At 36.7% G+C, this 23,780-nt stretch overlaps 5 protein-coding genes and 1 long non-coding RNA gene across 10 annotated transcripts; 2 read left to right on the top strand and 4 right to left on the bottom strand.

The window, feature by feature from the left end:
• Window positions 1-6,690: 6,690 nt before the first annotated feature.
• On the top strand, window positions 6,691-10,709 carry LOC111484759 (tRNA (adenine(58)-N(1))-methyltransferase catalytic subunit TRMT61A-like). 3 transcript variants are annotated; one of them, XM_023131340.1, is made up of 5 exons: window positions 6,691-6,849; window positions 7,227-7,682; window positions 7,772-8,016; window positions 8,106-8,328; window positions 10,597-10,709. In XM_023131340.1, the coding sequence occupies exons 2-5, from the start codon at window positions 7,234-7,236 to the stop codon at window positions 10,643-10,645; spliced, it is 966 nt and encodes a 321-aa protein (XP_022987108.1). In that variant the 5' UTR covers window positions 6,691-6,849; window positions 7,227-7,233; the 3' UTR covers window positions 10,646-10,709. The 3 variants fall into 3 exon arrangements, with proteins under 3 accessions (XP_022987108.1, XP_022987107.1, XP_022987109.1); XM_023131339.1 differs by having other exon boundaries at window positions 7,191-7,682; XM_023131341.1 differs by lacking the exon at window positions 10,597-10,709 and having other exon boundaries at window positions 7,191-7,682; window positions 8,106-8,448.
• On the bottom strand, window positions 8,538-10,519 carry LOC111484754. Of its 2 annotated transcripts, none has more exons than XM_023131329.1 (4): window positions 10,325-10,517; window positions 9,490-10,241; window positions 9,117-9,328; window positions 8,538-8,917 (listed from the first exon to the last, which is right to left on the bottom strand). In XM_023131329.1, exons 1-4 carry the CDS (start codon window positions 10,351-10,353, stop codon window positions 8,693-8,695), a joined length of 1,218 nt encoding a protein of 405 aa, XP_022987097.1. In that variant the 5' UTR covers window positions 10,354-10,517; the 3' UTR covers window positions 8,538-8,692. The 2 variants fall into 2 exon arrangements, with proteins under 2 accessions (XP_022987097.1, XP_022987098.1); XM_023131330.1 differs by having other exon boundaries at window positions 8,815-8,907; window positions 10,325-10,519.
• Window positions 10,710-11,098: 389 nt separating the features above from the next.
• On the bottom strand, window positions 11,099-11,925 carry LOC111484761. The gene is made up of 2 exons (XR_002718573.1): window positions 11,794-11,925; window positions 11,099-11,640 (listed from the first exon to the last, which is right to left on the bottom strand). It is a non-coding gene; the product is annotated as an uncharacterized LOC111484761 (long non-coding RNA).
• A 756-nt stretch (window positions 11,926-12,681) lies between these two features.
• Window positions 12,682-14,526, bottom strand: LOC111484757 (glucan endo-1,3-beta-glucosidase, basic isoform-like). The gene is made up of 2 exons (XM_023131336.1): window positions 14,427-14,526; window positions 12,682-13,764 (listed from the first exon to the last, which is right to left on the bottom strand). Exons 1-2 carry the CDS (start codon window positions 14,494-14,496, stop codon window positions 12,821-12,823), a joined length of 1,014 nt encoding a protein of 337 aa, XP_022987104.1. The 5' UTR covers window positions 14,497-14,526; the 3' UTR covers window positions 12,682-12,820.
• A 3,577-nt stretch (window positions 14,527-18,103) lies between these two features.
• Window positions 18,104-19,704, bottom strand: LOC111484756 (probable glucan endo-1,3-beta-glucosidase BG1). Its single transcript, XM_023131335.1, has 2 exons — window positions 19,567-19,704; window positions 18,104-19,155 (listed from the first exon to the last, which is right to left on the bottom strand). The coding sequence occupies exons 1-2, from the start codon at window positions 19,652-19,654 to the stop codon at window positions 18,206-18,208; spliced, it is 1,038 nt and encodes a 345-aa protein (XP_022987103.1). The 5' UTR covers window positions 19,655-19,704; the 3' UTR covers window positions 18,104-18,205.
• A 933-nt stretch (window positions 19,705-20,637) lies between these two features.
• LOC111484758 lies at window positions 20,638-23,472 on the top strand. Of its 2 annotated transcripts, none has more exons than XM_023131338.1 (3): window positions 20,638-21,165; window positions 21,248-21,695; window positions 22,416-23,472. In XM_023131338.1, exons 2-3 carry the CDS (start codon window positions 21,355-21,357, stop codon window positions 23,068-23,070), a joined length of 996 nt encoding a protein of 331 aa, XP_022987106.1. In that variant the 5' UTR covers window positions 20,638-21,165; window positions 21,248-21,354; the 3' UTR covers window positions 23,071-23,472. The 2 variants fall into 2 exon arrangements, with proteins under 2 accessions (XP_022987106.1, XP_022987105.1); XM_023131337.1 differs by having other exon boundaries at window positions 20,638-21,169.
• Window positions 23,473-23,780: the final 308 nt, after the last annotated feature.

The raw sequence follows: 23,780 nt of genomic DNA, 5'->3' as shown, positions 1-23,780 counted from the left end.
TTTAGCTCGTTACATATTATTGTCAGCCTTACGGTTTTAAAAATCCGTCTATTAGGAAGATGTTTCCACAACCTTATAAGAAATACTTCATTCCCCTCTTCAATAAATATGAGATCTCACATATTCACTTACAATAAAACACTGTATTAAAAAAATACTTTGATCACAATGTTCTTGACTTCGAAACGAAACGTACAACTGATAGCTGTGTGAAGAGAAAAATACTAACAATTCTTCTTCGAAAAATGCTTAACGATCAATAATTTCTCTTAGAAATGCTTAACGATTAATAACTTCTACTACAAATGCTCCATGATTAATAAATTGTTCAAAGACTAAATCATGCGTTAACAATGCAATGCACTTATAGTATACACATGTAATTATTTCTAATGCTTAATGTTCCGCTCTAAATTAGTCGAGCTTATTGACTCATACCAATGATGGACTCAACTTCTGAAGGAAAATGTAGCGGGTTGATGCTTCTCACTTCTCATATCTCATCGCCTGAAAATCAAATTTAAGAAGCGAGAATGCATCCACATTAAATTTTAATAAAAGGGCGTTCGATACATAAAAGATAAAACCGAATCGAAACATTCCAAGTAGTAAGAAAATAACAGGTACGTTGATATTACCTGTTGGATCACGTCTCGCCAGAAACATGCGTAAATGAGGATCTACAGGTAGTCCCATCGACTCATATGTTGGGTCATAAACTGCGTTTCTATTCTGTGGTGATCTGTTTCGAAACTTCAATTTTATCAAACTAAGACTATCAAAATAGTTAAATTACAAATTTAGTCCCTAAGTATGAGATTCCACGTTGGTTCGAGAGGGAAACAAATCATTCCTTATATAAGAGTCTAGAAACCTCATCGTAATTGAAATATTTTAAAACCATGAAGCTGAACGGCTATAGGTAACAAGCTAAAACAGACAGGGTTTGAGCCCTTAGTGATATTGTGTCTAATAGAGGTTTAAACTTGGGTTTAATAAATCTGAACTAAAATTAAGATAGGAAGTACCTTGAAGTTGGAGGGGTGGTAGCATTGCTCAAGCCATTGCCTTCAGAAATCCAATTCCTTGAGAGGTGAAGATTGGAAGGTGTTGGCAGCCCATCTTGCAGATTCAATCTTGTCTGCAATGAAGATAGATATATATATATCAAAGAAAATGTTATCTTCTAGAGAAAATTAAGAAACCCTTTTGAAAGTTGTGGTTCGAGCGATCTCGATTTATTCGATTAGTTGTTTTACGTTGTCGAAGAAGCTTATATTATGAGAATGACTCGATTTCGAGTAAAATTGAAGGTCATGAACCATAGCTAGTAATCATAGCTAAAATGTTTCGTAGAATTCTATGAGTAAGTGTTGGTCCGTGACTTGAACAATGAAGCTAATCGAGAGACGAACCTGAGGAAATTGGATGGTTGAGAGACCATTTGAGTAAAAGGTGCCATTTGATGGTCCTTGGTTTAGCAGTCCTTGAAATTGTATTTCTTCTGACCTGAAACAATGGATGAGATAAAAAGATGATAAAATTGGAGTACTTGTAACTACGATATGGTTCTTTTTTGAATTTTCATTTCAAGATTTCCTTCCAGGGTTTTTTAAAACGTGTATGTTAGAGAGAGATCTTCACACCCTAATAAGGAATGTGTCGTTCCCCCTTTTCAACCGATGTGAGATCACACAATCCACTCCCTTGGGGGCCCGCGTCTTTGTTGGCACACCGCTTGGTTTCTGGCTCTGATACCATTTGTAACAATCCAAGCCCACCTATAACAGATATTGTTCTTCTCTCAAAGTTTTTAAAATGTATCTTTTAAGTAGAGGTTTCCACACCTTTATAAGAAATGCTTCGTTCCGCTTTCCAATTGATCTGAGATCTCCCAATCCACCCTCTTGGGGGCCAACAAACGTTGGCACATCGCCCGGTGTCTGACTCTGATACTATTTGTAACAACCCAAGTCCACCAGTATTTGTAACAACCCAAGCCCACGAGTAGGGGCGATGATACTATTTGTAACAACCCAAGTCTACCACTAGAAGATATTGTCCTCTTTGAACTTTCCCTTTCGAGCTTTCTCTCAAGGTTTTTAACACGCATCTATTAGGGAGAGATTTCCACACCCTTATAAAAAATGGTTGGTTTCTGATCTGTGAGATCTCACAATATTGTTTTATTTTAAATACATTTTCAAATTGAAACATACCTAAATGGATTTGAGGAGAGTTGTTGTTGGATATCAATCTTGTTGAGTGGATACCATTGTTCACTCGATGGCGTTTGTAAGAACTCTGATGGGTATTGATGGCTCCCACCAGCCATACCCTCCTGCCGAGTTCATATATCCATTTAGTCTAGAGATCAAGAACACAAAGGAGTTGAACAAGGAACATGGACTAACCTGAGCGTTGGAGAGGTGGATGGCAGTGGGAGTAGTAGCAGACACAGCCAAAGGGAAGTGCTCAGAGCCCATATTGGTTGCTGCAAACTGATACCCATTGATACCCCAATATGAACTCCCAGCACCCAGTCCTGCCTGTTGGCCCCCATTATTGTATGCATTATCCTCATTCATCAAACTCCCCCTTCCTGCTTCAGACCTATAAATCTAATTAACCTTACATTTCATGCACACTATCAAGATACACGTGTCATGCATGTGGTAGCGTTTTGATAGCATTTTGATAATAGTATGTTAACAATGAGTATTAGTTGCATGCATAAACGATACTCACCATTTTATTTGATAGCGTTTTGATAACAGTGTGTTAACGATTGAGTATTGGTTACGTGCACAAATGATACTCACCATTTCATTAGATAGTGTTTTGATAACAGTGTTAACGGTTGAGTATTAGTTACATGCATAAATGATACTCACCATTTCATTAGATAGTGTTTTGATAACAGTGTTAACGGTTGAGTATTAGTTACATGCATAAATGATACTCACCATTTCATTTGATAACAGTGCGATAACGATTGAGTATTAGTTACATGCATAAATGATACTCACCATTTCATTTGATAACAGTGCATTAATGATTGAGTATTGGTTACATGCATAAATGATACTCACAATTTCATTAAATATCGTTCTAATAACAGTGTGTTAAATGATTGAGTACTAATTACATGCATAAATGATACTCACCATTTCATTTGATAGCGTTTTGACAATGGTGTGTTAAAGATGAAGTATTAGTTGCATGCATGAACAAGTAACTCATCATTTCATTTGATAGCGTTTTTAAGTTGGAGATAGGTAGGGATAGAAATACACTTACGAGGGAAGTACTAAAGTTGTCGATTGAGCTTCAACTTGGTCAGTTTCAAATGCGTTCGATTTTATCGTATCGATAACTAAATTTGTAGCTGATGTAGAAGACGATTCTCCTTCCTCCAAATGCTCCTCCAAATTCAAACAACAATATCATTAAACTATTAGCCGTTATAAAAATATCGAAATAATGATAATAATTAACTTGCACGAATCGAAAGTGATATTGAACGTGACGGGATCGTTTAGAATATAAAAAAATAAAGGGCGTAGAGATAATTACCACTTCATGTTGCATGGTCTCCCTAGTGAATCTCACCATAGGATCACCATCTTCATTTGCCATATCAGCTCTTAATTTGGAATAAATTTTCTGAAATAGTTTCCAATAATAATAATAATAAATTTTAAATTTGTTAAATACCATATATAGTATTTTTAAATTTGTTAATATGCTTTTAAAAGTTCATTCATATTTTTTTTAAATAAAAGTATTTATAATTTTTTTAAAAAAATTTAAAAGCATTTTAAAAAGTTAAAAAATAGTTTTTTTAATTATAAGGGTATTTTTTTTTTTAAACTTTCAAAATATCCTAGTATTTTTATTAAATTTAGCCTATATTTCTTTATAGATATATTTTGAATTTTCCATTCTTTTTAATTACTCCGCACTTATGGAGTGTTAATGTGACACCTGAGTGAGAACAAAACATGCTGGAAAGACTCATATTGGTCTGTGAGGCCAAATCTGAATTTCGTAATGTGACCATGACGCAAGAGAACGCTAGAGCCATCAGGTACTAAATCCAGATTCCAAATCAAAAAGTCTTAATTTCTATCCTTTTCTTTTAATAATAATAATAATAATAATTTAAAATTTTTATTTTAAAAATATATTTTGCATGGCTAACACAAAATTTCAAATAAAAGGAAATAACAAAATAAACAATATCCAACTTTTCTTCTATTAAATATAACGAATATTACCTAAATTATTATTAAAAATAAATAAACAAATAGAGCAAAGTGAATGATTAGTAAATAGTAATTAGTAATTAATCATGTTTAACCTAAGGGATAACTTTTATGGATTAAGTATTTAACTAAATTACTTCAAAATAATATGTATTAATAATAAAAAATAAAAATAAATAAATAAATAAAGAAGAGAGAGAAATTCGTACCAGTTTCTGAAGCTTTTTTTTTTTTCTCTAACTATTTTTTGAAACTTGAAAGGAAAATGAGAATATATAAGAAATATATTTTATTTTTTTTAAATAATAATAAAAAATTAAATTTCCAGCAAAGGATGAAGTTGGGTTAGGACAGCAAGATAATTATTTTATTTTCATTAATATTTGGTTGGTAATAAATATGGATGTGAATTAGTTTTAGTTTATCCAATAATACAATGTATTTAATTTAATAAATATTATAAAATTTATTATTTCTGTTAAATATTTGACTTCTTTAATAATTCTAAATCTGTAATGGATTGTGGGCCGTTAGATCAATTAATCCCAAAATTATTTTATTAATTTTAAAAAATAATGAAAATCTTGAACGGTAATTAATTTTATACGTGTAGTTTTATTTTCGAAAAAAAAAAATCAAATCATACTATGGAGAGGATAGGTTGTGACTTACAAGTAAAGCGGTGACCCTCAAGTGGTGCACATTCGACCACTTGAAGGTTAAGATAGATGAGTGTCATGATACGCCTGAGTGCATCATCCAACATTCATGATAATGTGTGCGTGAAAGCCAAGAAAAGACATAAGCAAGATGCGGGCAATGAGTAGACAAGAGGGTTAAAGATGGGTTTGTTGAAGGGTCGGGTAGGATCCCGAGCTTTAACTTCGAAAGTCGGGATTCCTAAGGGAATTTGGGTATGCGATACTTATTTCAAGTCCGTCCATATAAAATATGAAAGCTCGCCAAACTTGGTGTCATTCAAACATCAAACGGATGCTCCACGATACATTAATCAAAATTTTGAAATGTAATGTCTAAAGATATTCACGTGACTGAGATATAAAATGAGGTTAAGACAGTGATATGAAATATAATCTTTATCTCCGATTCCGTTTAGCTAACGAGAAAAAAATCTCTCCCGCTCCTTATATTCTCTGTTTAAACGGAGATTCTCTACCCGACTCACGAATTAAATAGACATCTCTAATAACATTTTAAAAAACATCCAACAATAAATGGTATGATTTTATTTTTCTTAAAAATGATTAATCAATGTCTTTTACATCAATATAACCCGATTCATTAAATCATATAATCTTGATAAATAAGTTAAAAGTTCGAATCCTTATTCAAATTTTGGTAAACTGGGTGTGAAATTCAATTTGAAATTTTAACGTAAATGGTAAGTGAGTTGTATCATAAATAATTCAAATATGTCAATTTAACCATATTCGGAAAAATTGTGAGTTATCGTATAACTGACACATTAATCCAATCGGGATAAATAAATTAGAGACTAATTCATAAATTATTTCAATAAACTGATGCTAAAATTTAGTCTTAATCGCAAATAATGGATCTTATTGTTGTTCGGGTTAAAAAAATACACTTTATAACAAGAAGTTCAAAAATGTTGTGACACTTACTCCTTAATGATAAGATATTAAATAGATGTGTAATACTATAAATACGGTTGAAATACTATGACTTAAGGTGTTTGTGGGTTGGGTCGGGTCAAATCGTGTGATGTCCCACATTGGTTGGGGAGGAGAACAAATCACCATTTATAAGAGTGTGGAAACCTTCTCCTAGCAGACGCGTTTTAAAGCCTTGAGGGGAAGCCCGAAAGGGAAAGCCCAAAGAGGACAATATCTACTAGAGGTGGATCTGGTTGGTTACAAATGGTATAAGAGTCAGGTTCCGGACGCTGGCCCCAAAGAGGGGTGGATTTGGGGGTGGTCCCACATAGATTAGAGCAAGGAAAGAGCTCGAGCGAGCAGTCCCGAAGAGGGGGGTGGATTAATTTTCACACATTTGATTAAAATTTACAACTTATTTTCAATATATATTTTAAAAAGTTATTTTTTAAGAGTTGTTGAAAATCGCTCGTGTTTTCTAAAACATTTCTCTCGAATGTAACTCGAGGCTCGAACACACGTCGTTATTGTCCGCAAAGTGTGAAGTTCAGACGGATTAACTTGTTCGATGGGTTATAACGAGTGTTGCATAATCACTGTATCGTCGCTACAAAAGTGAAATTGAAATAGGGGTGAGAAATAAATTTAAATATTTTTAAAATTATTAAAATTAAAATTTTAGAAATTTATTATACCATTTTAAATCCATTATTTCCAAATTTCTATTTTAAAAAAATAATAATAATTTTGTTGGGCCAAATTGGAAATTTACCACTAAATTTACGTCTGCCTTTCTTCTTCTTCGCTTAGGTCTTCCTCCGCTTTATTTTCTTCCAGTACCAGTAAACCGCCGCCGCCAGCTTCCGACTTCCTCCCCTCCGACGATTGCATTCCCTCTGTAGCAGCTAAACGCCAAAACGCTCCTCCAAAATTTCAATCTTTCGGTATTCCTTTATTTCCATGTTCGAGCTCACTAGAATTTCCCAGTAATTGTTTAATTTATCTGCCGATTGATTCCTTACAGTGTTTCGATTGGCCCTGGTTCATTTTACACTTGCAACGCTCTGTTATTTTCTGTATCGATTTGATATAGTTTCAAGCGGTTTTTACTTTTTCTTGAATTATATGATAGTTCTTGCAAAATCTTTATGGGATTCTTCAATGATTCTTCGAAAGAGTGTAGAGAGCGAGATAGAACTTGAAACTGTTTCGATTTTTCAATTATATGTGATTATTATGGATCTATTTTTTATTTGGTTGCTGTTTTCCCCCTAAATTTTGACAGAATCTGGTATTCTTGATTCTTTATGAACTTTTGAAGATCAAGGATGTTGCCAACTGATGACTTGAAGAAGATATCTTTCACTCGTTCTATAAGGGATGGAGATTTAGTCATTGTTTATGAGAGACATGATGTCATGAAGGCTGTGAAAGTATGTGAAAGTTCAACATTTCAGAATAGGTTTGGTATGTTTAAACATTCTGATTGGATTGGAAAGCCATTTGGGTCCAAGGTTTTGAGTAACAAAGGTGGCTTTGTTTACCTGTTAGCCCCAACTCCTGAATTATGGACTTTGGTTCTAAGCCACAGGACACAGATTCTATACATTGCGGACATTAGTTTTGTAATTATGTTCTTAGAGATAGTTCCTGGTTGTTTGATTCTAGAATCAGGGACGGGCAGTGGATCTTTAACGACGTCTTTAGCTAGGGCTGTAGCGCCTACAGGACATGTCTATACGTTTGATTTTCATGAACAGAGAGCTGCCTCGGCGAGGTAGGAACTGAGATTTGTTGTATGTTGTCAAGTTACTCTGCAGAGTAATTGTGTTCTATGATGATTTGCTTGTCTCCCTCTTTTTTCAGAGAGGATTTTGAGAAGACTGGCTTGACCAGCTTAGTCACTGTGGGAGTTAGAGATGTTCAAGGTCAGGGCTTTCCTGAAGAGTTTGTTGGATTGGCAGATTCAGTTTTCTTGGATCTACCTCAGCCTTGGTTGGCCATTCCTTCAGCTGAAAGAATGCTGAAACAAGATGGCGTATTATGCTCGTTCTCTCCATGTATCGAGCAAGTTCAACGGTCAGCCGAAACTCTACGATCTAAGTTTACAGGTTGTTCCAAATGACCCATTTATATACCTTCATTCCTAGACATATGTTGATTTGTATTATTCACTATTGTCGTCGTCCCTTTTGTGTAGATATAAGAACATTTGAGGTATTGCTTCGGACTTACGAGGTTCGAGAAGGTAAAACAGAGAGCAGCCAGGTTGAAGGAGGTGGTTCTGTCGAGCTTCCACCGTGCAAGAAGCGGGTGAGATCAAAGGAAGCTAACGACACAAATGGTGATTCGAGTACGGTAATGGTTAGGCCATGTAGTGAGGCCAGAGGTCACACTGGTTATCTAACATTTGCAAGACTCAGGTGCCTCTCATAACACTGATATAGTTCATGATTTGAGGTTTTGTTCTTCTTCATCACTCTGAATCTTTGATTCTCACTTCAGTTATTGAATGTTCTACAATTTTGTCCGATCACTCTTCATCATTTAAGCTTAAATTTCATAGATCTCTTGGATTTTTCACTTCCTAACACCCATGAGTGATTCAAGAAACCTTGTGGATGAAAAGAACTGAACAGAAAGAGGGAAAAAAGTAGACAAACTGTTCAAAATTTGGTACATAATTTCAAAACCAAACTGTGCATAGCTCAAACAAAAGGAAATATTGCCATTGGCAAACAAAAGTGCACAAATGGCAACTTATTCAATGCCAAACTTTTAACACCTCTACTTGACCCCTACTATGGACATGAGAAACTGCAACTTCTGGTTAAGTAGATTGATATCATCATCATTAGCAGAATCTTTCATCGGGGAAGGTGGCTCGACTCCGATGAAGGCATATAGAGCGTTCACTTCGTCTAAGTATGTTCCGAGGGGGGTAGCCTTGTATCCTACGATCTTCTTCATCGAAGCAATCTTTTCTCTTATCTTTACCTCTCCTGATAGTTCCTTGCGAAACGAAAATGGAAAACTCAGGAATTTCAAACCAAGCCGAAGAAAGTGAGTATCCAAAGTTGATGCCAAACAGACATCAATTAAAACTCAGTACTTGTCAGTCCTAGTCATTAGCTCGATCGGTAAACAAAGAACGAAGGAAACAAGGTCATAGTATTCGGATTGAATCGATGTCTTTATATTATGTACTGACCTCATTGGAAGACATCCTATGATCTTTATGTGGAGAATTTGCCTCAACTTTGTGTTCAATGGTCATAGCTGATATAGACAAACCCTCATCAGATTCGATCACATCTATCATTGTTACTTTAGGAAGTTGCTCAGCTTCTTCAGACTTGGCTGCCTTGTTTGACAATGTCGTTATTGCATTTGTTTCATCACTAGATTTCGCCCACCCGACCCCTTTAATTCCGATGACAAAGATTAGATATTCAAATCCTCAACCCAAAAAGAGATATCGTAAGTTATTAGCAAACTCGTAACTCGGAATAATAAACCGATTCGCGTTCTAAACATAGGCTCGAATTCTAACTCTTAACTTATAAACAAAAGAAATGAATTACCTTCAGAAGTTCTATAGTCTGCATGAGGATAAACAGCAGCAGAGTCAACTTCATTCAACAAACCTAGAACACTTTCTTCGACAGAATCACTTGGTTTCTCGTCCTCTATTGAAATCTCGAGCTCTCGAACATCATCAACACCTCCATTTTCATCAACAAAACCATTGTCTCTTCGTCCCTCATCCCTGATTCTTTCGAGTAAACCTCTAGTTTCCTTCAACTCTTCTTCCTCTTCTTCCTCATCTCCATTATCTCCATTTCCTTCAAATTCCACATTGGTCACTTCAATTGCTGCCAGACCTTTGCTTCCAATGTCGGTTTCACCCTCTTCGCCCCCCTGAACGACTACCACATCGATATCGAAATCATCCAAATTCTCACCTCTCTTAGCTGTTTCCATCATATGTTTTTCTTCATCTTCGTAGATGTCTTCCTCCACCATCTCTTCGTCAGCGCGGTCGAGCTTCAAGGCCGGGGGAATCGGAAGCCAAACACTCATGATCGTCTCAGTGCAAGCATAAGAGGCGAGGAAGACCCCATAAGGAATTGAGGCTGCAATTCCAAAGGCTGACATGATAACCAATGGAGGAAGAACCACAGGAACAGAGGATATGGCTAAACCAGTGAGGAGAAGCTTCTTCCCCAGACTGCAACCCTTTTGCACGGCGGAGCATATCTTTTCACTGCTCAGGCCATCACCGGAGGACAGTTGTTCTTCTATATTCCAGTCTATGCTGCGATAGCCCTCCATCCTGACAAATCAAAGAAAACTTTTATCCATAATCTTGACATCAAAGATCCTAAAAGCTAAGACAGGAAGAAAAATAAACAAAACCTGATGAACTCAGGTGGTTCATCGGCCATAATCAAACAAGCTCTTCTTCCATGGCGGATAGAGAGAGAATAGCTGTTGAAGAGAATGCAAGGGAAGGCGGTGGTGGATTGTGCAGAGGAAAAGGAATGCCTGCAGAAGCCTGCCACCAAGTTAAACGTGGCGGGTTCCTACTCCACCGCTTCTCTTTAAATTTAGCCCTTTTCTTCCCCTTCCTTACTTCTTCTACATATCAAAAACACTTGCCTTCTAACTCACGTATTCTCTCTTGACAGATGTCTTGTGGTCTATGTCGAGAGATTATTAAAGGATAAGCCCACATAACTCCTAATATTATGCATGGTTTAGGGAAGATTCTTGAAGTGATGGGTAAGTGAGCTAGGTGATAGCATGCTCACCTATTTAACACAAGCTCACTGCTAGTAGATATTGTTCTCTGTCAGCTTTTGAACTTTTTTTTTTGAAATTCTTTCAAGATTTTAAAAATACATCTACTAGAGAAAGGTTTTTACGTTCTTGTAAAAAATGCATTGTCTTTCTCTTAACTGATGTGAGATCTCACAATCTACCTCCGTTTAAGGTACAGCATCATTGTTGACACTCGTTCTTCTCTTCAATCGATTTGGGATCTTACATTTTTCTTCATTTCTTAATCTTATCGCGGGAACATTACTTGAGAGCTTAAACTATGATCAAGCTTAACAAAGTAAATTGTATTTCCTATCATGTGATTGTTGCAAACTATTATCCAAATACCAAGTTGTGACACTCGGAATATATGAGTAAATCGATACTATATTCAAATGATAAAGATCTTGAGGATAGAATGACTCAAAAAGACTTACAAGAATTGAAAGTTATTACATGCATTAATAAGATAAGATGCACCTTCTTTTTTGTGACTCAATCATAAAAACTTCATACTTAAACGTGCTTTGCTTGGAATAGTTCTATGTTGAACAACTTGAAAATTTGTTTGAAACAATTCTACCGCAACGTCGGTCAGCCAACGACTATCTGATACAAAGTCCTCTTCGCCATTGGACTTGTCCAACACGGAATAAACAGCATCCAAAAAGTCATGGAACATATTTTGGTAAACAAATTTGCCATGAACAATAGCCGACGTCCTTGTAAAAGTGCATAATTGAGAGGCATGTTATGGGTGTTGATATAACTCAAGTAAGGGTACAAATTGAGTAGCAATGGCAAGTTCTTTTCCACAAGAAAGCTAAGGGTCGGATTGTCAAGTCGAATTCTTTGGATGTTGCTTTGACTGTAACTATGGTTCATTTCTGTTGGAAATGTCTGATTAGCACCTGAATCAAATTCGGTAAGTCTCGTTATAACTCTAACCGTTCGATATTCAAGAATTGTTTAACCAAATCTTAAAATTTAGATGTATTTTTCTATTCTAGGTATTAAACTTGATAATTTCAAGAGATCAAATATCGAGAGAGAGAAGGACTTACTTGAAAGTTGTAGGCCTGCAAGTAGAAGGCAAAGAAGAAATAAAAAGGTGGTGGATGAATGGAGTTTGGGTTTTGAATAATAGAAGTTGGCCATAGATCATAGAGCAAATTGTTGATAACAAAAACCAAAGGAAAATAAAGGCTTAGGACAATAATGCCTCTATCTTTCCTTTTATAAGTTAAAAATTGCCTTGTCTTTTGGTTCAAAGACTTGCATTACTAACCATTAGAGCGGTCAACGGGTGGGGACGAGGAAGGCTATTAGAGACGTCCACGGGTGGGGACGGGGAAGCTGTCCCCGTCCCCATCTCCATCTCCACCACCTACTTCATATCTCTTATCTTCCCTTCTATAAGTGCAAAATTTGGTCTTTTGGTTCGAAGACTTCAATTTATTAAAAGACTTAGCATCATTCAAGGAGTTAATTTGTAAGACACTACTAACCATTCATGTTGTCTTCCTTGACTTCACCCACTAGAGATGTCTACGGGTGGGGACGGGAAGCCTTCCCCTCCCCATCTTCACAACGTACTTCGTTCTTCATCTCCGTAAAATTCCTTGTTCCTCACTCCCTCATTTTCCGTCTAAATGGAGAATCCCCTCCTTGTTCGAGGCGGGTCCCTACCCTGCAGATAAAACATACATCTCTACCATCCAACATACTATATTTGATTTGAATTAAGTTTAGGTTATGAATTTTCATTAGATCTAATTGAATTTTTTTCGATGGGAAGGATTTGAACTTGTGATCTCTCGATCGAAAATATATATCTTAATCATTTAAACTATGTTCAAGTTGATAAATCCAATTCAATTCAAACAATCTGAACGTGCAATTATATTTTATATACACATATGAATGAAGTTAATTCATGTCTTGATCTGTTGTGACTTGTGAATACTTGATATTTAAGATTCATAGCTCAACTAAAACGAGTCCAGGAGTTCTTTTGAACATTACAATCCATGAGATTATTCAAAAGCTTTTATTTCTTTGTATAGTAATATTATTGCTTGCTTCCATCTCTCAATTGAAGTTGATTGGATATTTAAGCTGTTTGTTTGGAGTGAAGAGCCCAAAATGCTTCTCAAACTCGGGATTCTTTTGGTTTTCATCAAACATGGCGAAAATATAAGCCTCAATTGGCCTTCCAGGGCGCCTCGGAGTCCCTCTCTTAACGTGTTGAATCAAATTGTTAATGTAAGTCCTTGCATTACTGATCGACGTCGCTGCTCCCCCGGCTGTCGGCCACCCGCTCTCCGACACTACAATCTCCAAATTTCTTCCCCCGGCCTTCTCCAATGCTGCATAAGTTGCGTCGAGAATTGCATCGAACAAGTTCTGGTAACGAAACTGGCCGTCGGTGACAACTGTCGAGGGCGCCGTGAAGAGGGCATAGTCCAAGCGGATGTCCCTCATGTTGCCAATGTAGCTGAAGTAAGGGTATAAGTTGACGAGCAATGGGGAGCTGTTTTCATTTAGGAAACGAATGATGGGGTTGAGAAGTGGCATAGCTTCGCTTTTGAATGCGCCATTGGAAGGAGGGAATGATGTGCCGATGACACCAGTGTCAATGGAGGTGGAAACTTTGATCCGACTACTCAAGCCAACATTGGCAAGCGCAGTTTGGATGTTGCGCATGGCCGGGACAACAAACTGAGCGTTAGAGCTAGAGGGTTGGACTTCATTGCCAACGCTGATGTACTTGAATCTAACATTGGGGAAGCTTCTTATGTTGTTTTGAACCCATGTATTGGCTTCCGCTTGGCTTGAAGCAATTCTTTGTAGGTCGGGGTTTGGGACGTCGAGAATGAGCTCAATGTTGGAGCCTGAAAGCGCGCCGAGGGAATCTCTATTGGGACCATAGAGCCTCATTCTTCTAATGTTGTTTTGGTTGTAGAGAGCCACCACTTCTCTTGAAGGTGGTAGGTTGTTTCCCATTTGTCCATAGCAAACTCCAATTTGAGCACCTAAAACAATCCCAACATAGTTAGGTCACTCTCACGAGTATTACGAAGAAAAATTATAATACTATGATAATATGAAAAGAAAAACATTAAGACAATTCTTGATACCAGGTCTAGAATTACAACTAGTTAGAACTGAGTTTGATCTAGGTAAGGGTTAGAGCGAGGAATTCCTTTCTCATACCCATCAGCAGAATAAATCGATAGAATTTTTTTCCGATCTAAACTATGAGATCCCACATCGAATGGAAAAGGGAACGAACCATTCCTTATAAGGGTGTGGAAACCTCTTCCTAAAATTTCCCCCAGAAGGAAAGCCCAAAAAGAACAATATTTATTAGCATTAGGTTTAGGCTATTACAAATTGTATCAAACGTTGGGCTCCAACAATATTTGTTATTAGTGGGTCTGGGCTGTTATAAATTATATCAAAGGCCGGGGTCCAAGGGATAGATTATGAGATCCCGCATCGGTTGGAGAGGAGAACAAAACATTTTTTATAACATAATAGAAACCTCTCCGAACAGACGCTTTTTAAAACCTTGAGGAGAAACCCAAAAGGAAAAAACCTAATATCTACTCGTGATAGACTTGGGATGTTCCGAACGAAAAACAAGAAATTAATCAAAAAAATATATATGCATGAAAGGGAGAGAGAGAGATACTTGTTAGATGAAGGGTTGACATAAGAAGGCCAAGAAGGCACAAGGAAATGATGGAATAGGAGTTAGCCATTGGAGAAGAGTATTGTATGTTGTATGTTGATAATAATATTTGGTTATAAGCTTCCCTTTTTATACCCAAAACTAAAGACTTCCATTCATGGGAGATTTGGAATAGTCAATAAAACTAATGATTCTAATCTTAAATGGTTGCCCACCTCCCTAAATCTCCCATTTAATGATTCAAATTGAAATCATACCCGGAATTGACGATCAGTTCATGGGTATGAAATTCATATTTGATATCTTATGATCTCGATATTCCCTGTGACATGGTCAGGTTACTACTCGTAGCTTCTTAAGCGTGAAGATACTATCCCTACGAATCAACACGAGTCCTAACATCATGATATGTTCTCACTGAATGCATCTTAGGAAAATTTTCAAGAGGTCACTTGCTCAAAGCAAAACACGCTTAACTATGGAGTTCCTATGATTAAGCTACCGAAAAGGAAAATACACTTTATTAGTATAGATAGTAACTTTCAATTTCCTTTAAGCTTTTCTTAGTTATCTTATTCTTAGGACCCCTCTCGTTCGGATATGGCCTCGGTTCATTTATGTATCTCTCCTTTACTCGGGTGAGCTGGGAAATAATTAATTAATTAACTAGGTTATGTTTTTTTTTTAAATCTTTTCGTTTGAATATATCAAGATTGTCTTAGTTACAACTCCAAATTTCTCGAACATCAGACTTTTCAACATATATATATATTTATTTATTTATTTATTGATCTATGTTTAAATTGGTTGATACATCGAATTTATTATTTTTTTTCTTCGACAACTGTAACTATTTAAACGACTATATAATATGTGGATGTAATATCTTTAGGTCAGTAGTCCCACGCTACGTTTAGCTCTCCTAAATTTATAATTTATTTATTTATTTTCATTTTTTTTAATGAATCTAAATATGTAGAAAGAGATATAATGAGATTTTCTTATGAAAATTCAACTTATACATTTATTTTGATAAAATAAATATATTATTTTTTTTAAGATAAGATTGGAAAACTATTTTTAGTCAACGGCCACCATTAATATTGTATTTATTTGCCCTTTTTCTTATTTAATTTGTACTCACCATTTTTAAATAAATGAAAATAAAAATATTATCAATATTTAAAAATTTACACCATTAATTATATTTTCAATATTTTATGTGTCCATATTTTATTTAATATTCTTTAAAATAAATTACCACTATTTTTTTATGATCAGTTTTATTTTTATTTTATTTTATTTTAAAAGAATTAAAAACAAACAAATTATGAATAAAAAAACCAAAATTAAATACTTCCATTTGATAATATATATATAAAAATTGAATGGAAATTATTATAGAATTTATTTTTTTTTCAGTAAATGAACCTTTGAAAATTCAACCATAATTTTCAAACTATTACTTTTCAAACCTGTGGACGAGTTGACTCAAGACATCCGAATCTAAGTTTTTGACTAGATTAAGCTAACCCTCAAATTTCTGGCGTTGTCGAGACATGCATTTAACATGCCTTGTTTAGACAAGGATTAGAGCTATGGTCGAGCATGTGGGTCTGAGCCTTCTTCACTTCCCCATACCTATTTGGGTCCTCGGGTGAAACTTTAGCCAACGTCCTATCTTTTTTCTAGTCATGTTGTTCCTGAACGTGTCCAATCTCGAACATGTCTCTATGCTTCAAAATTACGTATAACGAGTGTATGAAATTATAGAAGTTAGTAAATAGGTTTTCTTATAATTTTTCTTCCATTAGCTTTATTTATTTATTTTTGTTGTTATTTATATTTATTAATTCTTAATTTTTTTGTTGAATTAAAAAATAGGGATTGCATTTGGTAGCTAATAAATAAAATCTATTTATTTAAAAGAATGAAAGATTTGACACGGCGGCTTGGCTCGGCGGCTTGACTCACTCACAAGCGCGAGTTACGCAAACAAGACAAACCCACCCGAGTTGACACGTAATCGCAATTAAAATATTAAAAATATAAGTCATGATTAAATAATTATTTTAATTCTATAATATTTGAAGAAGGAAAAAAAAAAAAGGCAACGTGTTAAAATAAAATTAAGAAATTTATTTTTAAAATAAAATTAGACGCCATTTATGGCGCTCCAACCTTCAATCAGAATAGTAATAAAAAAATAATAAATAAATAAAAGCCAAATAAATCAGATTATTTGAAAACAATAACAGAAAAAAATTAAATTAATAAAAATAATCTCCAATTTTGTTTTAAAAATACTATTAAAACTTTTAAAAATTTCTTAAAAGAAAATTTTAATTCAAAGTCTCTAACTATATTAATAATGTGCATCTTTCTTTTCTGTAGCTCAAATATAAGATCTCCATGATCTAACGTGTTTTACTTGGAATTTTGTATTGAGTGACTTCTTAGGAATTTTTTTTGGATGCATGTGAGTATGAATAAAACATGCTAGAAAGACTCGTGTTGATCTGTGGGGATAGCTTTTACTCTTAAAAAATGAGGAATACGTGGCCATGTTGTAAGGGAATGTCGAGGCCAACAGGTACCGAATCCGGATTCTGAACTCTTGGCATGGAGCTTTACATTTTGTGTAGTCAAAACTGTTGCAAAACTCAGAGGATCCAAAAGCGTAGCACTCGAGACACTAGAATAGCATCAAGACGCCCTTAAAACTCGAAGGATAGTATGATGTCCTACATTGGTTGGGGAGGAGAACAAAACATTCTTTATAAGGGTGAGGAAACCTTCCTCTAGCATACGCGTTTTAAAGCTTTGAGGGGAAGCCCGAAAGAGAAAGCCCAAAGAGGACAATATCTGCTAATGGTGGATCTGGGTCGTTACAAATGGTATCAAAGCCAGACACCGGACGATGTGTGCCAGCCTTCTCACTGTTCCCCGAAGGGGGTAGACATGAGGCAGTGTGCCAATAAGAAAGCTGAGCCCCAAAGGAGAGTGGATTTGGGAGTGGTCCCACATCAATTGGAGGAATGAAAGAGTGCTAACGGGGACGCTGGGCCCCGAAGGGGGGGTGGATTGTGATGTCTCACATTGGTTGGGGAGGAGAACAAACCACCATTTATAAGGGTGTGGAAACCTTCCCCTAGTAGACGACTTTTAAAGCCTTGAGGGGAAGCCCGAAAGGGAAAGCCCAAAGAAAACAGTATCTGCTAGCTAGCGGTGGATCTAGGTCGTTACAGATAGATGCTATGCAACTCGTAACATTGAAACATTGAACACCAAACAACCCTACGATACGTGAGCATGGAAATGTTTCTTTGTTAAAGCTTGGGATTAGGCCATTATTTTGGTCTATCTTTGGGCTAGGTCTTGTTAGGCAATACATATATATTTGTATTACCGAGAGTTGGTTTTTGTTATGTGAGTCGTGCAGTCTGGGAAGAGATTGGGGAGTGAATATTTTGCGTTTCACTCATAGGGTTAAATGTTTTCGTTCGTTATTTATCTCAAGCTATCAAGTTGTGATATTTGATAGTCGATTTGTAGTATGAATTCAGAGGCCATTTATAATCTTTATCATAATAAAACGTGCAAAAGTTTGAACATAATCTCGAGTCTGGAGTGAACCATTATAACTTTCGATATTATTTTTTATTTCTTATCTTGGCTTGAACACATGAACCATGTCATGTATTTGAATACATAACGGAAGATTTTAATATTATTAAATAAAAGATTCCGACAAAGATATGACATAGATCCGTAGGAATTTAGTTGAAGTTAACCTCGTACTTGGGCATCTTGCTTGGAGAGAACAAACCCCAATGTTTCTCAACCTCCGGTGGCGTTGTCTTCTCATTCTCATCAAACATAGCAAACACATAGGTTTCCACAGGCTTTCCACTTCTCTTGGGTGTCCCTTCTTTCACATGTTGAATCAAATTGTTGTTGTACGTGTTTGCATTCTCCACCGTCGCCGCCTCGCCGCCCTCCGTCGGCCAACCGGTCTCCGATACAGCAATTTCCAGCCCGTCGCTGCCCGCCTTCTCCAAAGCAGAATAAACAGCATCCAAAATGGCATCAAACAAATTATGGTAAACAAATTGGCCATCTTCAACAGATGGAGATGTTCCTCTAAAAAGTGCATAATCCATAGAAATATCGGCCGTGTTTGCGACGTAACTGAAGTACGGGTACACGTTTACGAGCAACGGGGCGTTATTGTCGAGAAGGAAGCGAATGGTCGGGTTAAGGATCGGAAGATAGTCGGTTTTGAAGGAACCCTTTGAAGGAGGGTAGGATTCTGCAAGAATTCCAGTGTCGAATGCGGTTGATACCTTGATTTGGCCTCCTAAACCCACAGCGGAAATGGCATTTTGGATATTTTGCATGGCTGGTACGAGGAAACTAGCTGCTTGGTCGTTTGTTTTTATTTCGTTTCCAACCACAATGTACTTGAATTTTACGTCACCAAAGCTTACGAGGTTGTCATGAACCCATGAATCAGCTTTTTCTTGGAAGTTGGCTAGATCTTCGAGCTCGTTGTTCGGAATTCCAAGCATGAGCTCGATATTCGAGCCTCGTAGAGCGTCGAAAGTAGGATGGTCTGGAGCGTAAAGTCGCATTCTTTGGATGTTGTTTTGTTTGTAAAGCTCGATAACTTCCACGGGAGATGGTAGGTCGTTCCCGAGTTGTCCATAACACACACCAATTTGAGCACCTACATGAAATTGAGTAAGAGGGTAGCTCAGCAGATAGATAAGATATCAATTATTCGATGAAACTGCTACAACGACACAGTAAATGCTTTACACTGTTCTGTATACCTATTGATCTGAAGTTTAAAATCAAATCGAATAACGTTTTAAAGTTCAAACATGACTCGATTGTCACATGGGTATGCACATAATGGATAAAGCTCAAACATTTACGAGAGAGAGAGAGAGAGATCCGAAGAAACTGCTACAATGCCACAGTTAAACGTTTTACACTATTCAACATACCCATTGATCTGAAGTTTAAAATGGAATCAAATAACGTTTTAAATTTTAAATCCTACTCGATTGTCAGATGGGTATGCACGTAATTGATAAAGTTCAAACATTTACGAGAGAACAGGAGAGATACTAACTTGTTAGATGCATGCGTGCAAATAGTAGCCATAGAAGAGATACGAAGAAAGTAGAGAGGCCATTGGCGTTCGAAAAGTAGATAGCCATGGATAAAGCAAAACACAAAGGAAACTATAGGAATACAAGAAAAATATGCCTTTTCTAATGCTCATATCAATGCTCTTAAGTTACCTCATTTTATAGTGAAATTTTTGCCCCAACTTTTGGTTCATAGCTTCCAAATGTCTAGTTTTGTTCATAACTTCCAATTCTTCATGACTTTGAATGGTCTAGAGAGAGAAAAAGAGGAACGCGGAGAGAGAGAGGGAAGAACCCTAAATTCGTATCGATAAGTTGATCGGAAACATTTTTCGATAGGTCTGATTTGAATTTGAGCATGGTTTGAGAGTGATTTTGAAATCGTTGAAATCACTTTGCTTTTAATGAATTGAACATGCGAATACTGCGTTTAATTCAGTGATTAAAAACATGTTTAGGAGTGATCTCAACAACTTTAAAATTAAGTAGGTGAATATGTATTTTAAATTAATACGTGTTATCGGGGTAAATATTTAATATAAAAATTAATTTATAATTAATTTTGGATTGTATTTTGGTTTAAGACTTTCCTCCCGAGAAGACTTGAAATAGTCAATAAAATATGGGTAGAGAAGTGACCCATTAAATATTAGTCATAAATTCAATATCCACTTAATAATTATTTTCTCGATGTCGTTGCTTAGGGTTTAGATCGAAATTTGGAATATAGATTCGGTATCTAATGGCCCCGACATTTTCAACGTCCCATGCAACATGACTACGTTACTTATTCGACTTTTTCTAGTTAGTTTCAAGATTGAAGTCCATTCTCACGAACCAACATAAGTCCTTTTAAACATGTTATGTCCTTACTTGAAAGCCTAACCCACATGAGCGTCGCGGGTCGAGTGAACGTTTCTAAAATTGGGGTGTAATTGTAAATAATTTTAAATTGGGCTACATTCATAATTATTTTTGGGTTAGATTTGCATATATGGAATTTGTTGGGCCAATCCATCAAATCTCAAACTTTTACTATGATTTTTCAGACCCTATTTTGTAGGAAAAATTACAGAGGAAAGAAGAAAGCGGAGAGGTTAAAGAAACCGTAACCTCACAAATTGTTAGCTCCTGGAGCTTCAGCCACCCCTCTCTGCAGCGTCTCCGGGCACCCACCTGCTTCTCAGGGAACGTTACCCTCTCGCTGCCGCCTCAGGAGTCCGCGCAAATCCATCCAGCGAACGCCCACTTCGCGTTCTGCGCCGCTCAAACCCCACGTACGAACAGTGTCCCACGTGCCGACGGGCTTGAGCCACCTTCTCCGGCGAACCACGAGCATTGACGGTGCGGCTTGCTTTCTGTTGCAACGACAAGCACCCTGACGCTCGACCACCGGCGACGACTCCTTCAGCAGCGGTGTGGCTGTTCAGCGAACGCTTCAGCAATCCAGATCTGTAAACTCAATCTAGTTGTGTGTTTGGATTTGTGACTCGCAACCTGATGGACCTTGAATCTGAACAACCATTGCCTGTGGATCTGTGAGTTCGAGCCGAGATCCAAGTTTTTTGTGGCAAGGATTAGTAGGTATCAGTTAATCTAAACTTTTTGAATTCGATCAAGTGTTCGAAATCTGTTTCTAATTATGGATCCCTTGGCATTTAGGTTCGGACGATTGGAATTAAGTTTAAGGCCGATTTTGGGTAAGAACTCGTCGGCAATTTCTCATTAGCCTGAAACCACACATCTTTTCTTTCAATTGAGTTTTGTTAATGGCGCTGTGGTCTTCATCATCGTCTCCGAAAGGGATTGTCGTGACATTTCCTGTGCTCTTACTCAGTGCCTTCGCTGTGATTCTCTTTTGCTTCTTCTTTATCTCCAATTTCTCCTCTTGTCCATGCCCTGTTTCTCCCCACATTGTTGTCTCCAGTATTGCTGCCGACGCCGTAGCCGGAGCCGGAGCCCAGATTCGTGATGGGGTTCTGACAAACGAAGAAGATGTTGATTGGGTGAAGGATCAGATCAAAGCTAATGGGTTGCAGATGCATGATAATGTGCTCCGAAAAGGCATCAATCCTCGCACTAGGGCTCAACAGCTTGAAGATCTCAGACAGTGAGTAATATAACTAATGGCTCTCCCTCTCTTCTTAGTCAAACGAGATTAGATGAATTGAAAAACAAACTTAGTCTTGCACTGTGAATTAATTTGTGGTTGTTTATTGTCATTTTTGTTGAATATCTAGAATTGAGCCTCGATTCTTGATAAGAATTGTTCTTGGGCCATCCTAAGATTGTTATTGATAGTTGCTTACCTGCGTTCCTCTGCGTTGTTAAGAATTGTTCTTGGGCCATCCTAAGATTGTTATCGAATCGATAAGAGCTAGAATTTTACTTCACATCATTTTGAAATATGAACAAAAAATGGATAGTTTTCATGATAATATATCAGCTTTCTTGTATGCGCTGCATAGAAATCCTTCAAAGCTTTGTTGATTGATGTTTATGGATTTATTGGTCAAATTATTTCTTCTTTGATCTATTATAACTTTGGTATCTTTGTTTTTACTTGTTCATTGTTCATACCATTATGGAATATGAATGGAAAATCTGAACAATTTTGCAAACTTCCTTGAATGGTTCTGCCTAGAATGTCTATAATCCTTGAATAATTTCTTATGATTTACGTCGGCCAATTTACTTATTCGTTGATCTATTGCAACTTTGGTACATTTGCATCGCTGTGTGTTCATTGTTCAAGTAACATTGTTCCTCTTTGTATGTGTAATATGAATACTTTATCCATTATTGATGTAATTCGTAAAATTCATGATAGGTTCAAGGGTATATCACATTATGAGGGATCTGACGAACAGAACCGAACAGCACTTCCATGCCCTGGTGAGCTCCTGGTAGAAGAACACCATAGTAACTATGGTGAACCTTGGGCAGGCGGGCGAGATGTGTTTGAGTACCTAGCTGAGTTCTCTCATATAACGCCAGATGCACACGTTTTGGAGATTGGGTGTGGCACTCTCCGTGTTGGCTTGCATTTCATACGATACCTTAAGCGTGGACATTACCATTGTCTTGAGAGGGATGAGCTCTCTATGATGGCTGCCTTTAGGTATGAGCTTCCATCTCAAGGTCTCTTAAGCAAGCGCCCATTAATTGTGAAAGGGGAGGACATGGACTTCAATAAGTTTGGCTCTGAAGTTCTTTATGATTTGATATATGCTAGTGCTGTGTTCCTTCATATGCCTGATAAGCTTGTCTGGGTTGGACTGGAGAGGCTTGCTAACAAATTAAAGCCATACGATGGACGAATCTTTGTGTCCCATAACATAAAGTTCTGTTCACGGTTGGGCGGGGAGGAATGTACAAAGCGTCTAATGAACTTAGGACTTGAGTATCTAGGAAAGCGCACACACGATAGCTTGCTTTTCAATCACTACGAGATCTGGTTCGAGTTCAGACGATCGAAGCCTTAGTAGTAGTAGTACTATCATTCTCTTTGTATTGTCCGGACCGAGTTCCCAGTATGTGAAAGATGAATATAGGAAGCTAAGCTGTTCATATCGTTCGTATTGCTTGCTAGTCTTGGTGGATAAGAATGCCATTGACACTTTCAGCTCCTTGACTGGTTTTATGGAGAATCCAGGAGGAATTGGCAACCCTTAAGCATGTTTGAGTGGCAACACATTTCATTTCATTGGTCACTAGAAAGAAGAAAATGGCTTTTCCTTTGTATGGTGATTAGCTTGAAAAAGGAAAAGAGTGCCTTCTCTCTTCTCCTGTGTGCCTTTTTGTTGTATGTACTCTTTGTAATCTCTATTCAATAGCTTGGAGCTTCTTTTTTTGATCTACAAGCTTTAATCATGTCCAATTCATTATTTTCATCTTCCAAACCATTTGATAAATGAATTGCTTACTCGGATAATCGGGTGTTTCGTTCTTGAACGGTTAGGATTGTGTTTTTAGGTCTTTGAACATTAAACAATGGTTAATGAATTCTTGAACTCTTACTTTTGTGTCTAAATGTTTAATAGGACTCTAATTTTTACGCTCGGGTCGATTAACGATATTCAATCTAAAATCTTTTTCTGTATTTGTTTTATGACAAACGTTTATATCTAGATCTTTCGATATTGTGTTACGAAATTGAAAAACATAATTACAAATGAATTGGAAGTAATCAACC

The sequence above is a fragment of the Cucurbita maxima genome, unplaced genomic scaffold (genome assembly GCF_002738345.1).
Source record: "Cucurbita maxima cultivar Rimu unplaced genomic scaffold, Cmax_1.0 Cma_Scf00010, whole genome shotgun sequence".
Classification (NCBI taxonomy): Eukaryota; Viridiplantae; Streptophyta; class Magnoliopsida; order Cucurbitales; family Cucurbitaceae; genus Cucurbita; species Cucurbita maxima.
This window is presented reverse-complemented; position numbering and strand designations above follow the sequence as displayed.